Source organism: Thamnophis elegans, chromosome 12 (genome assembly GCF_009769535.1).
Source record: "Thamnophis elegans isolate rThaEle1 chromosome 12, rThaEle1.pri, whole genome shotgun sequence".
Lineage (NCBI taxonomy): Eukaryota > Metazoa > Chordata > Lepidosauria > Squamata > Colubridae > Thamnophis > Thamnophis elegans.
This window is the reverse complement of record NC_045552.1, coordinates 11,302,883-11,319,734: the sequence shown is the minus strand read 5'-3', so window position 1 is coordinate 11,319,734 and position 16,852 is coordinate 11,302,883. Positions and strand designations below refer to the sequence as shown.

The window sequence follows — 16,852 nt, the reverse complement described above, 5'->3', positions numbered from 1 at the left end:
CAGCAATTTCCTCTGCAAGAGGATTCTTTCTGCCGTAAAAGGCTAAACTTGTCATTAACACGAACTTAACAACAATGACATCCCCATCCCTGGGAGAAATCCTGGAAATTTCAATTTGCTGGGCGTGCCAAGACTTCTATTAGAAGTCCCAAATCTGCTCACAGGATAATGCTTCCTTGGATTCTCCAGGTTACATGAAACTGGACTCAACCCAATTTCATGTTGAATGAAATACATAGGCAATGCCTTCTACAAATGTGTGCGGTGAAAAGAGATTTTTCCCAGCAGTCGTTTAGCCCAAGGGTCTCCAACCTAGGCAAATTTAAGACTTGTGGACTTCAACTCCCAGAGTTCTTCAGCTGGCTGAGGAACTCTGGGAGTTGAAGTCCACAAGTCATAAAGTCGGCAAGGTTGGAGATCCCTGCTTTAGACAGTGACATGCTTGAGTGATTCTTAAGAAACCCCACAAACCCCCTCTTAGGGATCCATCGGTGACTGGATTCAATGGGGGTGTTAGTCTAAAATGGGTTCCATCTTAGATCTACTTCTAAGCCCAATTGAATACAACAGGCCTCCCCCCGCTCAAATACTCATATGTAGAACTGCATTGTCAGTTTTGCCATAAGTAATCTCTCAAGCTGGATCTCCTACAATACGATCCAAGTCATCAATGAACCAATGTGGTTCAAGTCAAAAAAGGTTCAACAAACCAATATGATTCAAGAATAATAGCGACGATAAAAGATTCAAGTGTTCTACGAACCAATATGGTTCGAGTTAAAAATCCATTTCATGGAAATGATTAAAGCGTAGTGGATAAGGAATATGGAGGGCTCCTAATGGTACAGAATGTCAAGAGGACCAAGTGAGGGATGCAGAATTCAGATCAACTTTCCTTCAAATATGTGATGGATTCCAACCTGAAACGACCCAGAGGGTGCCAGGTGGCAGAAGATTGACCCAGATGCTCAGATCACCATTCTTGCTGGTGACATGGAACCTCATGGAATTGTGTGGTGTGGGTTTGCATCTGGGATGCCATTGGCCTGTGGTGGAAGCAGTGGTGGTGGTGGAGATAAATCCAGCCTCTCCACTGATGGTTTATGGTTACAGTGGGTCATCTCTGCCACTGACTCACGGCACCAGCTTCTACTAGGAGAAGAAGATGCTTTTGTGTGTGTTTAAAGCTTTGAGGTTCAACTTGGTGTCCCAACCCTTATCCAATAACTTAATTAAATATAGCAAGCAGAAGACAACACAGTCCATCGGGGGTGGGGAGAACAGAGAAGGAGAAGAAAGAAACAAAGACATTCACGCTTCCACACTCTTCGAGGTAGAGAAAGAGACAGGTTGGTCATCTCCTTCTCTCCAGGATGGCTGGGTCAGGTGAAGGATGGGGGATACACCAACCCAGGGCCTGAGCGACGGCTTCGTAGCAGAAGACGCAGCTAGAGAGAAGAGGAGACAAGAGTTCATCAAAGCTTGCAACATTGCTCTTCAACCTTTGGCCTGTTCCCAGCCCTACCTGGATCATTCCAAAGCCCAACTCACCTGCTCGGCTGCTGGTCCTGAAGTCAACAGGTGAACGGGCTGCTCGTTCTCTGGGTTCCGGGCGGTGGGATCGGCCCAGTGGTCTAGAAGGAGGCGGACAATCTGTTCTTGATAAGGATGGCCATGTAGACCAGCTGCCATGTGCAGAGCGGTGTTGCCATGGGCCTGAGGATAGAGAAAGGCCCTTGATGGTAAGGCTACGCTCAGCTTATTGTCTTCTTATCAAGAGAGGCATTCACTGGAAAGGCCAATGCACGGAGGTTCTCGGGGGGATGAACCTGAAATCTGCATACCACACCTTCTTTAGGTAGAAAAGGCTCTCCAACCCCGTCTCAGTTCCATATACAAAATTAATGTTGTGGCTCTTAAGGTACAGCAAGATGAGAAATTCATTCATGCATCTCCAATACGACTGCCAAGCCACCCACTCAGTTCTCATCTGTTTGACTTCTGCACCACATGTTGTTGAGATAGGCTTCCCCCCCTCTTGCAGCTGAGCAGGAAAATGGTTTTTAAAAGAAGAAGTACCTTGTCTAAGACACCATGCCTCAGCAGTCATTCTCTCTCTCTCTCTCTCTCTCTCTCTCTTCCGCCCTCCCCCTCTCGCTCTCCTCCTCCTCCCTCTCCCTCTTCTCTCAGTTTCTCTTTTCCCAAATGCCTTCCAGATATTCCTTGCCTGCTGCTTCCAAGATCTGCAGCATTGACAGTTGCTAACTGTAACCAACGGCAGTTATACGGGCAACCCTCAATTTACAAGCATTCATCAGCATCTGTTCAAAGTTTCAACACTGGGGGGGGGGAGAAGGACTTACAATGTGTACAACGTGTTGCTTACCTGTGTTTACAATGGTTGCAGTGTCCCGGGGTCATGTGTGATCACCATTTGTGACTTCCCACAAACTTAACGGGGGGAAGCCAGATTTGCTTAACAACTACATGATTTACTTGGTTCCACCACAAATCCGCGAAGCCCTTATCCGCGGAGACATAAGCGCGAAGACTAATTCATGCCGTTCGAAGTGCTAAGGAAAAACGCGACTCTACCGCGATGACATAATTGCGGAGGGCAAATCCGCGCATTCCCAAGCACTCAGCATCCTAAACCTAACCCTAACCCCTAACCCTAACCCTAAACCTAAACCTAACCCTACACCTAACCCTAAACCTAACCCTAACCCTAACCCTAACCCTAACCCTAACCCTAAACCTAACTCTAAACCTAAACCTAACCCTAACCCTAAAACAAACCCCTAACCCTAATCCTAACCCTTACCTTAATATAAATCCGCTTTCTGCCCCCGCGCTGTTGTAAAGCGCCCTTCTGTCGCCGCGCTGTTGTCGCGGCGGTGATGATGCGCGGTGATGACATCGCGGCTTTAGCGACGCGATTTTATCACCGCTATTTTGACGAGCGCGGTTTTGTCGTGCCACGGATTTACTTAACAACCATGGCAAAAGCAAAGTTATAAAGTTGCGTGCAACTCATCGAACAACTGCCTTGCTCGGTAACAGAAATTCTGGTCCCAAGTGTGGCCGTTAACCGAGGACTACCTGTAGTCCAAGGGACAGGCTGGACGCTGTAAGACAACACCCCTCCCCACCCCCTCTTCACTGTAGGCAAGGGTTGCGAATGGGGGAATCCTAATTGCTATTAACAATTTTCTTGGTTTATAATGTAGCATGCAAAGAAAATGCAAAAGTAAATAAAAGGAAAGATAGGGAAGGAAAAGGGGAAGAGAAAAGTGGGGGAAAGAAAAGGGCAAAGCGAAAGAGAAGGCCTCGACTTCCGACTGCAGTAGAACAAGGCATTACCTAAAGCTATTATGCCACAGTAAAAAGTTGAGGTTGGATGTTAATGCCTAGTTAATGCGTACCTTAATGTTTACAAAATTCTGACGTTCTTGTCCAGGCAGTTTGAGGAGGAACTGGACCAAAGGCAGGTTTGCAGCCTGAACAGCTAAATGCAGGATGGTTTTACTGCTCTTCAAGTCCTAGCCAAAGTCAAAGAAAGGCAAAGGTTAGTCAGCCAGGCATTGGTGGGTCTAGGGCAGGGGTCAGCAACCTGTGGCTCTGGAGCCACATGTGGCTTTTTCATCCCTCTGCTGTGGCTCCCAGTCACTCAAAATATGCGACGCAACCGTCAATGTGCCGGCATGCGATTTATTGAGCTTTTTGACCCCTGGTAGGCCAACCATGGATAAATCCAAGAAATGTTTTAGAAGAAAAGAGAACATTTAATTCAACTACATGTGCTAGTTTTGTGGCCACTCAGGAAATAGTCAGGGACTGGAAGGGTTTTGTGGCTCCCGGTGTTTTTTCTGTGGGAAACGAGTCCAAATGGCTCTTTGAGTGTTTAACGTTCCCCGGTCTAGGGAATTTTCCAGTTTGGTCTAAGGCAGGGGTCTCCAACCTTGGCAACTGGCAGGCTTCAACTCCCAGAATCCCCCAGCCAGCAAAGCCAAGGTTGACGTTTGCCAGATTTAAAGTTGCCAAGGTTGGAGACCCCTGGCCCAAAGGGGTCCCTTCTTTACATGGAACTGTGTATTACTTCCAAGTCAGAACGAAGTCAGCTCTGTCACACTGATGCCCACCTTTGGATGGGGGTGGTGGTGGTCTTTTGCCTTCCCATCTTTCCTTGTGGCGCTATTGCAGGGGTGTCAAACTGAGGGCCCGGGGTCTGGATCTGGCCTGTGGGGCCACCCTGGAAACAGCGAAGGACTGGCCCGCAGTGCCTCTGCCAGCAAAAACAGCGCTTGGGAGGGATTCACGCCCTCGATGTGAGTGACATTGAGCTGGCCACACCCACCCTGGCCACACCTACTCTGTGTCTCCGAGGTCAAACATAACCCTGATGCGGCCCTCAATGAAATCGCATTCGACACCCCTGTGCTATTGTAACTGCTCTTCCCGGGGAAGTCAGGAATCCTCCTACTTTGCCACGATAGGAATCCTTACCTAACCACTTACCTGGCTCTTGTAATCAGCACCAAGTTGCAAAAGCTGCTGAATACACAGCAGTAAGTTCTGCAGGAGGTGTTGGGACAAGGGCTCCATGTTTTGTGTCTGGAAGGCAGCATTGTGAGCCATGACAGCACAGTGCAAAGGAGTGAGACCTGTACAAACACCGTAGAAAAGGAGTCAGACCAGGGGTGGGTTTCAAAATTTTTACAACCTATTCTGTAGGTGTGGCCTGTTTTGTGGGAGTGGCTTGGTGGTCATGTGACTGGGTGGGTGTGGCTTGGTGGGCGTGTGACCGGGTGGGCGTGGCCAACTTGGAAAATGTCGTGAAACTCACTTAACAATGCTCTTGCTTAGCAACCAAAATTTTGGCCTCAGTTGTAGTCATAAGTTCTCTTTCTTTCTTTTTCTTTCTTTCTTTCTTTCTTTCTTTCTTTCTTTCTTTCTTTCTTTCTTTCTTTCTTTCTTTCTTTCTTTCTCTCTTTCTTTCTCTCTCTCTCTCTCTCTCTCTCTCACATACACACACTCTTTCTTTCCTTCCTTCCTTTTGTCTCTCCTCTTTCTTTCTTTCTTTCTTTCTTTCTTCCTTCCTTTCTTTCTTTCTTTCTTTCTTTCTTCTCTCTCTCCCACTTCCTTTTTCTTTCTTTTTTCTTTCTCTTTCCATCTTTGTCTCTCTCTTTTTTCTCTCACTCTCCCTCCATTCCTTCCTTCCTTCTTTCTTTTCTTGTGTGTATCTCTTCCTTTCCTGTGTGTATCTCTCCCCCTTCCTTCCTTCCTTCCTTCCTTCCTTCCTTCCTTCTGGAACAGGTTCCAAAAGGTACGCTAAATTTCACGAACCGGTTCTGGCGTACTAGTGCGAACTGGGAGAAACCCACCCCTGAGTCAGACGGTGTGTCTGCATTTTGTGTGTGTGTGTGTGTGTGTGTTGACTCCTGATATCTTGATTTGGGACTAGCCCCTGCAGTTTTCTTGGCAAGATTTTGGAAATGGCCTCGTTCCTAGGGCTGGGAGAAAGGGTCTGGGCCAATGTGGGACTAGAATTCACAGTCTCCTGGTGAGTGGCCTAAAATCATCCAGCTAGTGTTCATGCCTATTGCCTATGGTAGGACTAGAATTCACTCTCTCCTGGTGATTGGCTTAGTCACCTGGCTGGTGTTCATGCCTATTGCCTAAGGTGGGGCTAGAACTCACAGTCTCCTGGTGATCAGTCTAAAGTCATCCAGTTGGTATTCATGCCTACTGCCTAGGGCGGGACTAGAACTCAAAATCTCCTGGTGATTGGCCCAAAGGTATCTAGCCATCTTTCATGCCTAAGGCAGAACTAGAACACACGTTCTGCTGGTTTCTAGTACCTTAACTACTACACCAACGTGACTCTTAAATATACTCCAGATGAAGATGGTTGTGAGAAAAATCAAAAACTTTTATCATCTTGTTGTTATGGTTGGTTCCCAGAGAGCTACTGTTCTGACGGAAGCTTCCCGAGAGCATGAAGCAAACTCCTGGTCCCGACAAAACCCACTTATATTAATTTACTGTGAATTCTGCTCATTCACATCTAGCAAAGTCTTTCGAGGGAGGATTTACAGTCACAGACCTTATCTGGCTTGGAGAGCTGCCAGCCCAATATCTGCAAAACCTGGCAAGGAGTCTCGGAGAGTCAGGAACCAATTAAGCGAACTAATGGTCTCCTGTAAACTCCACTCCCCTTTCGCTCCTGTTTTAATTCCTCTGGAAGAGTCCATTCATCGTCCACCTGTGGCCTTACTCCCAAGTCAACCCCTGTTGTTTAGCTGTTCCCTTCGTCTGGCAACTCTGTGCATGCGAACCCAGGGAACAGGCTCCAGCTGTTTGTCTGCCTCACTGATGTCTGACTCTGAAGGCAGCTGAAAACTGACCTGTGGCTCTGGCCCCCTCTCTGCCTCCGACACAGAGCCCTCCTCAGAGCCTTCCCCAGACTCCAGGACTGGCCCATCTTCCTCCCCAACCTCCTCACTGTCTGAATCTGCTTCCAGCTCTGCTGGCGGGCCACAACAGCTGTGGATTCAGGCAGCTGTTATGTACACAGCCAATTGCAAGCATCTGTATTATCTGTGAAGAGATTTGTGCCCTCCCTGGATCAGAAGGACAATCAGAAAGCTCTCTGCCCTAACATCCAGGAGGGGAGAGGATGGCTTTAAACTGTGAAATGGTTCAGTGGCTGGAAGTTTTGTAACCCTGACTTCTTCTCAATGAATCTTGCTAACGGAAAAATAAAATAGTGTGAATGCTTGGAGGGGAAAAAAAAATCACTTTTGGTTCAGGCAGTTGCCCAAGAACCTGACACTTACCTTCAAAATTTCTGGCTTCCACGTTGACAGGAGCCCCAGTCATCATGACAGCCTAGAAAAGAAGCCGGGGGTGGGGGAAATAATAAAGCCGATGTGTGTTTTGGAAAAGATTTGTTTGAGTCATGAGATTTTCCACGCTGGCTCAGGATATCTAGGAAACGTAGTTCCAGTACATCAGGAGCTCCTGGAGGTCAAGCTATGCAAAGCTTTCATGGGGTCACTTTGAAGGAGATTCAACCCAGTCATCACGTCAAAAGAGATGTGCCAAATCAAGCAGGAGGGCATTTTCACTAGCCAGGTTAGAACTGCCCTGCCAGTTTAACAGGTAAGCTAAAGGTTCCCCTCGCACATCTGTGCTAGTCGTTCCCAACTCTAGGGGGCGGTGCTCATCTCCGTTTCAAAGCCGAAGAGCCAGCGGTGTCCGAAGACATCTCCGTGGTTATGTGGCCGGCATGACTAAACACCAAAAGTGCATGGAACGCTGTTACCTTCCCATCAAAGGTGGTTGGTATTTTTCTACTTGCATTTTTTACGTGCTTTCGAACTGCTAGGTTGGCAGAAGCTGAGACAAGTAACGGGAGCTCACTCCATTACACGGTGCTAGGGATTCAAACCGCTGAACTGCCGACCTTTCTGATTGACAAGCTCAGCGTCTTAGCCACTGAGCCACCTCAGATAGTTCTTGACTTATAACCATTTGCTTAGCAAGCAGAAGTCACAATAGCACTGAATTTTTTTGGGACTTAGGACCAGTTCTTGCATTTATGACCAATGCAGCATCCATCCAGTCCCATGATCAAAATGTAGATGCTTGGCCACCAACATACATTTGTGGTGGCAATGTCCCCGGATCTGGTGGTTGTCATTTATGGTGGCTTTCCCAGCCAGTTTCCAACAAGCAAAATTCAACTGGATTTGCTTAATGGCCACGTGATTCACTTAATGATGGCATCGGATTTGCTTAACAACATGGTCAAAAAGATCGTAAAACGGGGCATGACTCACTTAGCAACCACCTTGCTTAACTATGGAAATTAGCAATAGCAATAGCAGTTAGCAGTTAGACTTATATACCGCTTCATAGGGCTTTCAGCCCTCTCTAAGCGGTTTACAGAGTCAGCCTATTGCCCCCAACAACAATCTGGGTCCTCATTTTACCCACCTCGGAAGGATGGAAGGCTGAGTCAACCTTGAGCCCGTGAGATTTGAACAGCCGAACTGCAGAACTGCAGTCAGCTGAAGTAGCCTGCAGTGCTGCATTTAACCACTGTGCCACCTCGGCTCTTTTAAATTCTAGTCCCTGTTGTCGTAATTCAAAGGCTACCTATACTTTTGCTGGCTTATCAGTGGCTTTCTAAGCATATCCCCAAACTGCATGGATTAGCAATCTAACCCTACTTTCGTGCTTCTCTGATGCTTTGCTCGGGGCATTGAGACAGGTAGTTTTCATCTCTGCTAAAGAAGTACAGGTAGTCCTCATCGAGTGACCGTTCAAAGTTACAACGGGACTGAAAAAAGTGACGTCGCGACCATTTTTCACAGTTATGACCTTTGCAGCATCCCCCATGATCATGTGATCACAACTCAGGCGCTACTTTTCACAAGGCTGTTCGGGGGTGGGGGTGGGTGGGGAATAGGCCAGTCTCACCTCAATGACACTGGGCAGCCCGTAGGTGGCACCAAGGTGCAACACAGTCTGCCCCTTTTGGTCCATGGCATTGACGTCTGCTCCCAGCAAAATCAGGTCCTTCACGATGTTAGGTTGATTGGCTGCAGCCGCCACTAATAATGGAGTCTGGGTGCAAAGGGGGAAAAAAAATTGAACCGAAGAAGCTTCTTGGATGAGAAGCGAAACGTTTTCAAAGGGAAGGGGAAAAAAAAGCAAGAAAGTCCAGTTGCCTTTTGGAAAAGCATCCTTGGGACAACCTTGACCTGGATGGCTGAGAATCTGGCTCTTTAGAGAATTGATTGAGGGCACAATTTTAATAGATGGTTCGTATAAGGCAGCCAGTTCATTAGGGAGGCAGGAATGGATGGGAGGAATGACACACTATCATAAGCTTTTGTCACTCAGCATCAGTCCAGCTCAGGGATTCTCAATTTGAAGATGTATGGAATTGGAATTGGAATTGGAATTTTATTATTTATATGCCGCCCTTCTCCGGGAGGACTCAGGGCGGCGAACAATTCAAAAGGGGAAAAAGGGGAACATAGAAGACGAAATACAAATAATAAAAATAAGCAACAGTCGCACAACCATACATGTCGAGAGGGGAGGGAACTCATCACCTCCAGGCCTGCCGGCAAAGCCAGGTTTTGACGGCTTTTCGGAAGGCCTGGAGAGAGGTGAGGGTCCGAATCCCTGCAGGGAGTTCATTCCATAGGGCCGGAGCTGCCACAGAGAAGGCCCTCCCCCGGGTAGTAGCCAGATGGCATTGGCTGGTAGATGGAACCCGGAGGAGGCCAACCCTGTGAGATCTAATGGGTCTGTGGGAGGTAATTGGCAGCAGGTGGTCTCTCAAGTACCCAGATCCAATACCATGAAGGACTTTATGTATGGACTTCAAGTGGACTTCAAAAGTTTCAGTAACGGGTTCTCTGCCCGGTGGCTGGGTGGGTGTGGCCAGGTCGGTATGGCCTAGTCAGCCTCCTGCACCATGGCGATGTGTGTGTTTGTGTGTGTGTGTTTTCTTGCCTTCCCCAGGCTCCGGAGGCTTTGCTCGAGCCTCCCTCCGGCTCTGGAGGCCTTCCAGAGGCTGGAAATGGGCCCATTTCCTGCCTTCCTGAGCTTCTGGGAGGCATGTTTTCCCCCCTCTCTGAGCCTCTGTGTGCGCCCTGCACTTACCTCACATCTTCACGCGGGCCGCGTGAAGACTCCTGGGAGGGGAGGGGTGGGCATGGCCAGCCAGGGATGGCATTTTGGGGGGTTCGCTGAACTGGGCAGAATCCTAGCTAGAGGATTCTAGAGCAGCCCACCCCTGCTTCAGCTCCCCAAATTCAACTCCCCTCAGCCTCCTCAACTCCCCCCAAAATAAATTCTGGAGAATTCTGAGAATTGAAGTCAGCACATCTTAGAGCTTCCGAAGTAGAGAAACGTGGGTTGCTACCTTGTACAGCTGATAGTTGGAAGGGAGCTCTAGGCACAGTGTCATTTGGGAGGATGACCATTGCTTCTGGCTGCTGCCCTGATCTGCCTATTCTAGATCCAAAACTGTGATTGTTGTAAGAAAAATAAAATAAAAATAGGCCCAACTCTAATATTTGCATCTAGTGGGAACATGTGTCCAAATCTGCTTCCGAGTGGCATTTTTGTTTATATTGTAATATCAGATTCTTGAAGGACAGATGCTGATGCTTTCCCATTCCAGTATAACATAGAGCAGCAGATGATGCAGGACAAGCCACAGGGGTGATGGGAAGAGACTGCTTTCAGGCAAGATACCTGTAGCAGGGAGAGAACCTCCAGCTAATCCATGGACCAGGGACCTTCAAACTTGGCAACTTTAAGACTTGTGGACTTCAACTCCCAGAATTCCCCAGCCAGCATGGGAACTTTAAGACTTGTGGACTTCAACTCCCAGAATTCCCCAGCCAGCATGAGAACTTTAAGACTTGTGGACTTCAACTCCCAGAATTCCCCAGCCAGCATGGGAACGTTAAGACTTGTGGACTTCAACTCCCAGAATTCCCCAGCCAGCATGGGAACTTTAAGACTTGTGGACTTCAACTCCCAGAATTCCCCAGCCAGCATGGGAACTTTAAGACTTGTGGACTTCAACTCCCAGAATTCCCCAGCCAGCATGGGAACTTTAAGACTTGTGGACTTCAACTCCCAGAATTCCCCAGCCAGCATGAGAACTTTAAGACTTGTGGACTTCAACTCCCAGAATTCCCCAGCCACCAGAGGAACTTCAAGACTTGTAGACTTCAGCTCCCAGAATTCCTCAGCCAGCATGGCTAGTTGGGGGATTCTGGAAGTTTATGTCCAGAAATCTAAAAGTTGCCATGTTTGGAGACCCCTGTCACAGAACACACTCACCTTCCCCCTGTGTTCTTTGATATCCAACTGTCCACAATCTCGGAGCATTTCAGCGGCAGCATACGAAAATGGGCGGAGTCCTTGAGCCACAAAGAGATGGAGCAACCTAGAGGGGAAAAAAAGGGCTCAGAATGATCCAAAGTCCACCATACTGTTTGGCTAGCCACTTCCCATGTCAACATCCTTACCCACACTTTTTTTTTAAAGCACTTCAGAAACTTTTGTGAGTTTACAACTAGCACTGAGGATTCTCCCTTCGCCTCCCCCCCACCTTTTAAGCAACTTGTTCTCCCATTTGCAAACTCGCTGGCTGCATGTCTTATTTTATAATTTGAATTTTGAAGGGTGGCCAAGTTTCAGTCTATTTCCAGATAAAGGATCCCAGGAAGGAAAACCAAGGTCGCTCTTGAATTCATAAAGCCAATTGTGTAGGGGAGGACATCGCTTACCTGATCCTAGCTTTCTCAGACATAGTAAGGTGTTGTGGCCCAGCAGGAGCCGTTGGAGCTGCCACCAGACTCCGACAGCGAGGGGCCCTATGAGTCGGCCCTGGAGGATGTGGAGGACCCTGGACAGGGTTCCGACTTCGAGCAGGGCGCAGAGAGACTGGTTGGCCACCAGGTGGCGCCTGAGCCTTGGATCAGTGGGGAGGAGACAAGGAGAGTGATCCAGAAACCAACAGTGAGTTGTTCTGGGATGCACGCCGTCGAAGAACTACTCGGCGTCAAGAACAACTACGTAATTACAGGAGGTAATTACGCTCAACTGATGGTCATTAGGCTCCTCTCCAGACTATAAAAAAGACTGCTTGTGCCATGCCCTTCTTGCAGAAGTCAACGCTTTGACTAAAGAGAAACAAACTTGGCAGGCTGGATTGCTGCCAGAGTTTGTCTGAATTGCTGCCAAGGTCCTTATCTGTTTGTTTACTTGGCTTTCAGCCACCGAGAGTCTGGTCTTGTTATTAAAGGACATTCTCATTAAGCGTCTCAGCTTTCATTACTGGACGGAGGAGGGGGTCAGAACAGTAAGGTATCTACTACATTTTCATTTATAATATCCTAATCGGTACCTTGTGCAATACCTATAGTGGTGTCTAAAGGTGAAGGAAGCAAGGATGACTTGCGAAGACAGAAAGCTATAGATTCTAATGAACAGTATCGGCATACATTGGACTTAGTTATGTATCTTTTCCCCCCTTTTTTCTCATGTCATTCACTGACAGAATTTTGCTTGCTGCTCCTTCTGTGTTTCCTTGACCTTGGCAACTTGACGATGTGGCCTTCAACTCCCCGAATCCCCCCCCACAGCATGAACTCCACCCATCTTCAAGTTGTCAAGGTTGAGCAATACTGCCTTTTGCCTTTTCTCGGTGGGTATAACATTACTTACCTAAAATGGAATAGCGTGTGGGATATGATTATCTATTATTAGGGATTAGCACAGTGGATATGCATACGGCTGCAAAGGAATGATCACAAGGGCATCTACACAGATTTAACATATAAAAATGCAAACTGTAAATCTACTGGTTGCCTTTGTTGCGTGGCAATACTTTGTGGGCCATCCAATTGCCATGCTTTCCCCCTCTATCTGATTGACTCTAAGTGGCAAGAAGACGACACAGCTGCCACCGTTTAATCCTGTTTTACGCTGCAGCCATGGATGTTTTCCCAGTGTGATGCATTCCAGATGTGATACGACTATACAACACTTGGCATTTCTAGCCAGTAAGGTCTTTGGCTTTCCAAGCTGGAAATTGTAGGCTTCACCTTTCTGGAAAGCAGCAAATTGGGAACAGATTCCAGTCCTTTTCCCAGTTGGTTCCTATGTAGCCTGCTTGTTATCATCGTCATTTTACGACCCCATAAATCCTTTGCTGGGTGGAGTCTGGGCAACTGAACAGAGCTAGCAGTTGAATGGCCAGATGCCCTTCCTGGTCACCAGTGTGGAGTTTTGTTCAGCAGATATATTCTCATTGGGCCCAGAGAGAGAGAAATATCTGCCTCTACCTGGGATCGAACTCACAGCCTGCTGATTGTGTGGTGAGAGCTCCACTTCTGGGCCACTGCACCATTCTATGTAGCCTTCTTGTTATCTGCTTCCCAAAACCTTTCATTCGTTTCCCACCTCCGTCCCAAAGAAGAACACGGAATGAGTTTCTCAGTGGGATGGTGCCCCAGGTGTACACTTACGTGTCGCCATCTTCATCCTGCTGCAAAAGGCGAGAGAGAGCTACATTCTGGATCTGTGCCCGAGCTTGAGTCAGTTCCCCCGGATCTACATCCACAGATAAGTCTACATAACTCCCAGGAAGGAGGAGGCAAGCGTTGTTTTGTTCCTGTCCCAGCCAGGAGGTCTCTGAGCTTGGATAAAGATGGACAGCTTCGGTGGCAACCTTCTGGATGGAAATTAAAAAAAAAATAGGTAAACAGGTGTTGGAGTGAAGCTGATCTAAAGACAGATGTTTCCGCCTTCTGCACCTCTGCCCATGGTCCTTGCTAACCTTTCATGCCTAAGACAGGATTAGAACTCAGGAATGAAGGTGAATATACCTGTCCCTGGATAATGTTGCGGGATCAGAGGTGGGATTCAGCCGGTTCTCTCCAGTTCTAGCAAATCAGTAGCGGTGGCGGCTGCGGGAAGCTCCACTCATCCGCCCTGACGTAACGAGGGAGTCCTGTGCATGCACAGATGTGGCACGGTGCGCTCACATTTGCGAACCAGTAGAGAAGGTAAGTGAATCCCACCACTGTGCAGGATCCAAGCTACGTCGGTCATTGAGACCAGAGGTTTTGTCTTCTGAGATGTTGGAATCGTGCTGGGGCCCATCTTCAGAAAACTTCTCTCCGGCACGAGTCTGAAAGCTCGAAAGACAAAACCTCTGGTCCCAATGACCGACCCAGATTGGATCCTTCAGGATTAGAACTCACAATCTCCTGTTTTCTAGGCCAGCATCTTAACCACTACACCAAACTGTTTCTTAAGGATGTGTTGTTCGCGCCATCATGGTTCTAGTCTTATCAGCCTCCCTTTGCCTGTTAAATATTTCACGACTGATTCTATAGGGTATGTTTTTTCCCCCCTCAAGTTCCCGGGTGAGCATTCAGGAAAGGGAATGAATGGATGCCTGGCTCAATTTTTACAGTTCCAAACCGGCACCACATTTCCTCCTACAGACAGTAGTTCAGCTCATCTGGATAGCACCTGGATAGGGAAAATGAGCCCAGAGTTCTCTACTTTGCAAATATATCTGGGCACTTTAAAAAAAAAGAAATATATAACATACTGCTTTCTCATTGTCCTTTCCAAAGAAAAGATGTGAATTGCACTTTGGAAAGGCTCCCGGCACGCGTTGAGAGATCACATCTGCACACAATTCTCAGGATACTCTTTTTGAGAAGCAAGTGGCTTTTTTACAGCCAGCTTGAGACATTGATATGGATCCCCTGCTAAATACCCCCAGGGAGCTCATTCTATCCCACTTCCATCCCCCTTCATCTCACCTCGTAATTTACCGCTGATGTTATCTTGGAAGGATAGGCTTCCTTGGGACCTCCAGGATCTGCTGCTCCATAAATATTGGTTTCTAAGGGAGGGCAGGGGCTCATCACATCGTACTGGCTCCCTGGAGGCTGGAGATGGAAATCGTTGCCAGGGTCCACACACGGGTAGTGAAAATCTGGAGAGAAAGCTCCTTGGCTGGAGGCATCTGGTTGCCAGGCGGGAAAGGCTGCAATTGGATACTGAGGAACGGTAGACTGTTCTAGAGGAGAAACCCCTTTTTCTATTGTTCCATGGGGCTCTAAGGAAAGAAATTTGGGGAAGTTCCAATCAGTGTATAAAGTTGATTTCTTTGGAGAAGCAGAAAATGCTTAGATCGCTGTATTCAGGCCTACACTGATGACCTTAGTTATCTACTGCAGCTGTCTAAGGGTGAAGAATTGTCATACATACAAACCCAACATGCTAGGCCCAACGTTTGGGAAGCCAGGCTCTGCCTGTCACAAGCCAGGACAAAGGGTGAGTGATGGAGGAGTAACACCTCCTTGAAAAACCTTGGTCCAGCTGGCCCGGCTGGTAGCACCTCGTAAGGGCTCCTTTCCAGGGTTACAGGAGAAGACGGTCAACGGTTTTGAAGGCAGACGAGAACTCTACGCCCCAACGGCAGATAAAGTTGAAGATCCATCTTCTAGGACTGGGATGGCGAATCTTTGGCACACATGCCACTGGTGGCACACGGAGCCATTTGTCAGGGCACGCAAGGCCAGCTGAGTTCAGCCTTTTTAAAGCCATTTTTCACCCTCCCCAGGCTCCAGAGGCTTTATAGGAGCCTGAGGAGGGCGAAAACAGGCCCTCCAGAGGCTTCAGGAGCCTCCGGAGCACAAAACCCCCCCCGGCCCTACGGGAAAACCAGAAATTCAGGAATAGACCCAGGGGGATGTGATTTTCAGTGCTGTTTCACTGTCGGGCCTGCAACCATATTTTCTTTTGTATCCTTGGCCTGTCACACTTTCTATTATTCTACTATGCATTTTCTATTGTGGGAAAATGGGAGGGGGGATTGTACGGAGTTAGATGCTATGTAGCCATAACAACATTCTTTTTAGAAAGCCAAGGTCATCCTTTGTCTTTGCACCTCTGCACCTGACTGGAACTGGATGGGTGGAACTGTCAACCTGGCAGTGGAAGATTGGACTGTGTGATGGACTGGTGGGTGTGGAGGCAAGATCCTGAACTTTAACTGGGTGGGGAAAACCGGGAATCTTTCAGATTTGGGTTTTCCCAGATGTGCCAATATGGCTCTCTTAATAAATTGGAACCTTGAGGAATGCTTTGCCTGGGACTCTGATTTAATTTTGGATGCTATTTGGAACCCTGAAAGGAACAGTCACTGAATGAATGGTTGTAAGTTGGGAACCACCTGTAGTTGGCAGTGCCATTTTGAGAATGGAGCAATAATTCTGTAACGGTAAGAACTAGGAAATGGATTAGATGGATTAAATAGATCGAGATTGAGAGATAAAGAGATAGATAATGAGTTCAATCTGAAACTGCTTGGAAGTTTATTAAGTGATCTAAGCCCAAAATAAATTAGTGTTGCTGCAATTTAAGTGGAAAACCCTTAAGTACCTCAAATGCTTTGCATAATCTGTTAACCTCCAGATGCACTGGGAAATCTCTGCTCCGTTAGAATTGCTGGAGTTGTTAAGATGCCAGCTGGAGGGCACCATGTTTAGAGAAGCTGATGGAAAGCTAAATTCACAAGAGCATTTGTGACAGAGATAAAGCAATTACATCCCCAGATGTCTGAGTCGACTCACCTGGCCAGCTGGCTTCTAAAGCTCCTGGAGGGATCTGAAATGGGAATAGAAAGAGAGAGAAAATAATCAATCCGAGAAAGGCAATAAGACCAGGTTGGATCAACCCTCTCTGTTCAAATGCATTTCAGGAAGAAGACAAATGAAGGCCCAAAATAGTTCAGTGATTCCACAAAGAGCCTAGAAAGAAACTGAGTTGTGTTGGTGAAGAATCTCACTCATCCAGGCAAGGGTGCCTTAAAGGTGGAATGAACAACTCACTGCAGCCAACGTACCATGGCCAATTCACTACAACCAACTTGCCATGGCCAACTTGCCATGGCCAATGTACCATGGCCAATTCACTACAACCAACTTACTATGGCCAACTTGCCATGGCCAACGTACAATGGCCAATTCACTACAACCAACATGCTATGGCCAACTTGCCATGGCCAATTCACTACAACCAACTTGCCATGGCCAACTTGCCATGGCCAATGTACAATGGCCAATTCACTACAACCAACATGCTATGGCCAACTTGCCATGGCCAATTCACTACAACCAACTTGCTACGGCCAACTTGCCATGGCCAACGTACCATGGCCAATTCACTACAACCAACTTGCTATGGCCAACTTGCCATGGCCAACGTACAATGACCAATTCACTAC

At 47.6% G+C, this 16,852-nt stretch overlaps 1 protein-coding gene across 1 annotated transcript; it reads right to left on the bottom strand.

Annotated features, from left to right (window-relative positions):
• Positions 1-1,239: 1,239 nt before the first annotated feature.
• On the bottom strand, positions 1,240-16,609 carry NFKBID (NFKB inhibitor delta). The gene is made up of 11 exons (XM_032227729.1): positions 16,556-16,609; positions 16,200-16,233; positions 14,382-14,680; positions 13,071-13,276; positions 10,879-10,984; positions 8,488-8,634; positions 6,840-6,891; positions 4,519-4,664; positions 3,426-3,542; positions 1,552-1,716; positions 1,240-1,448 (listed from the first exon to the last, which is right to left on the bottom strand). The coding sequence occupies exons 1-11, from the start codon at positions 16,607-16,609 to the stop codon at positions 1,383-1,385; spliced, it is 1,392 nt and encodes a 463-aa protein (XP_032083620.1). The 3' UTR covers positions 1,240-1,382.
• Between the last annotated feature and the right edge of the window lie 243 nt (positions 16,610-16,852).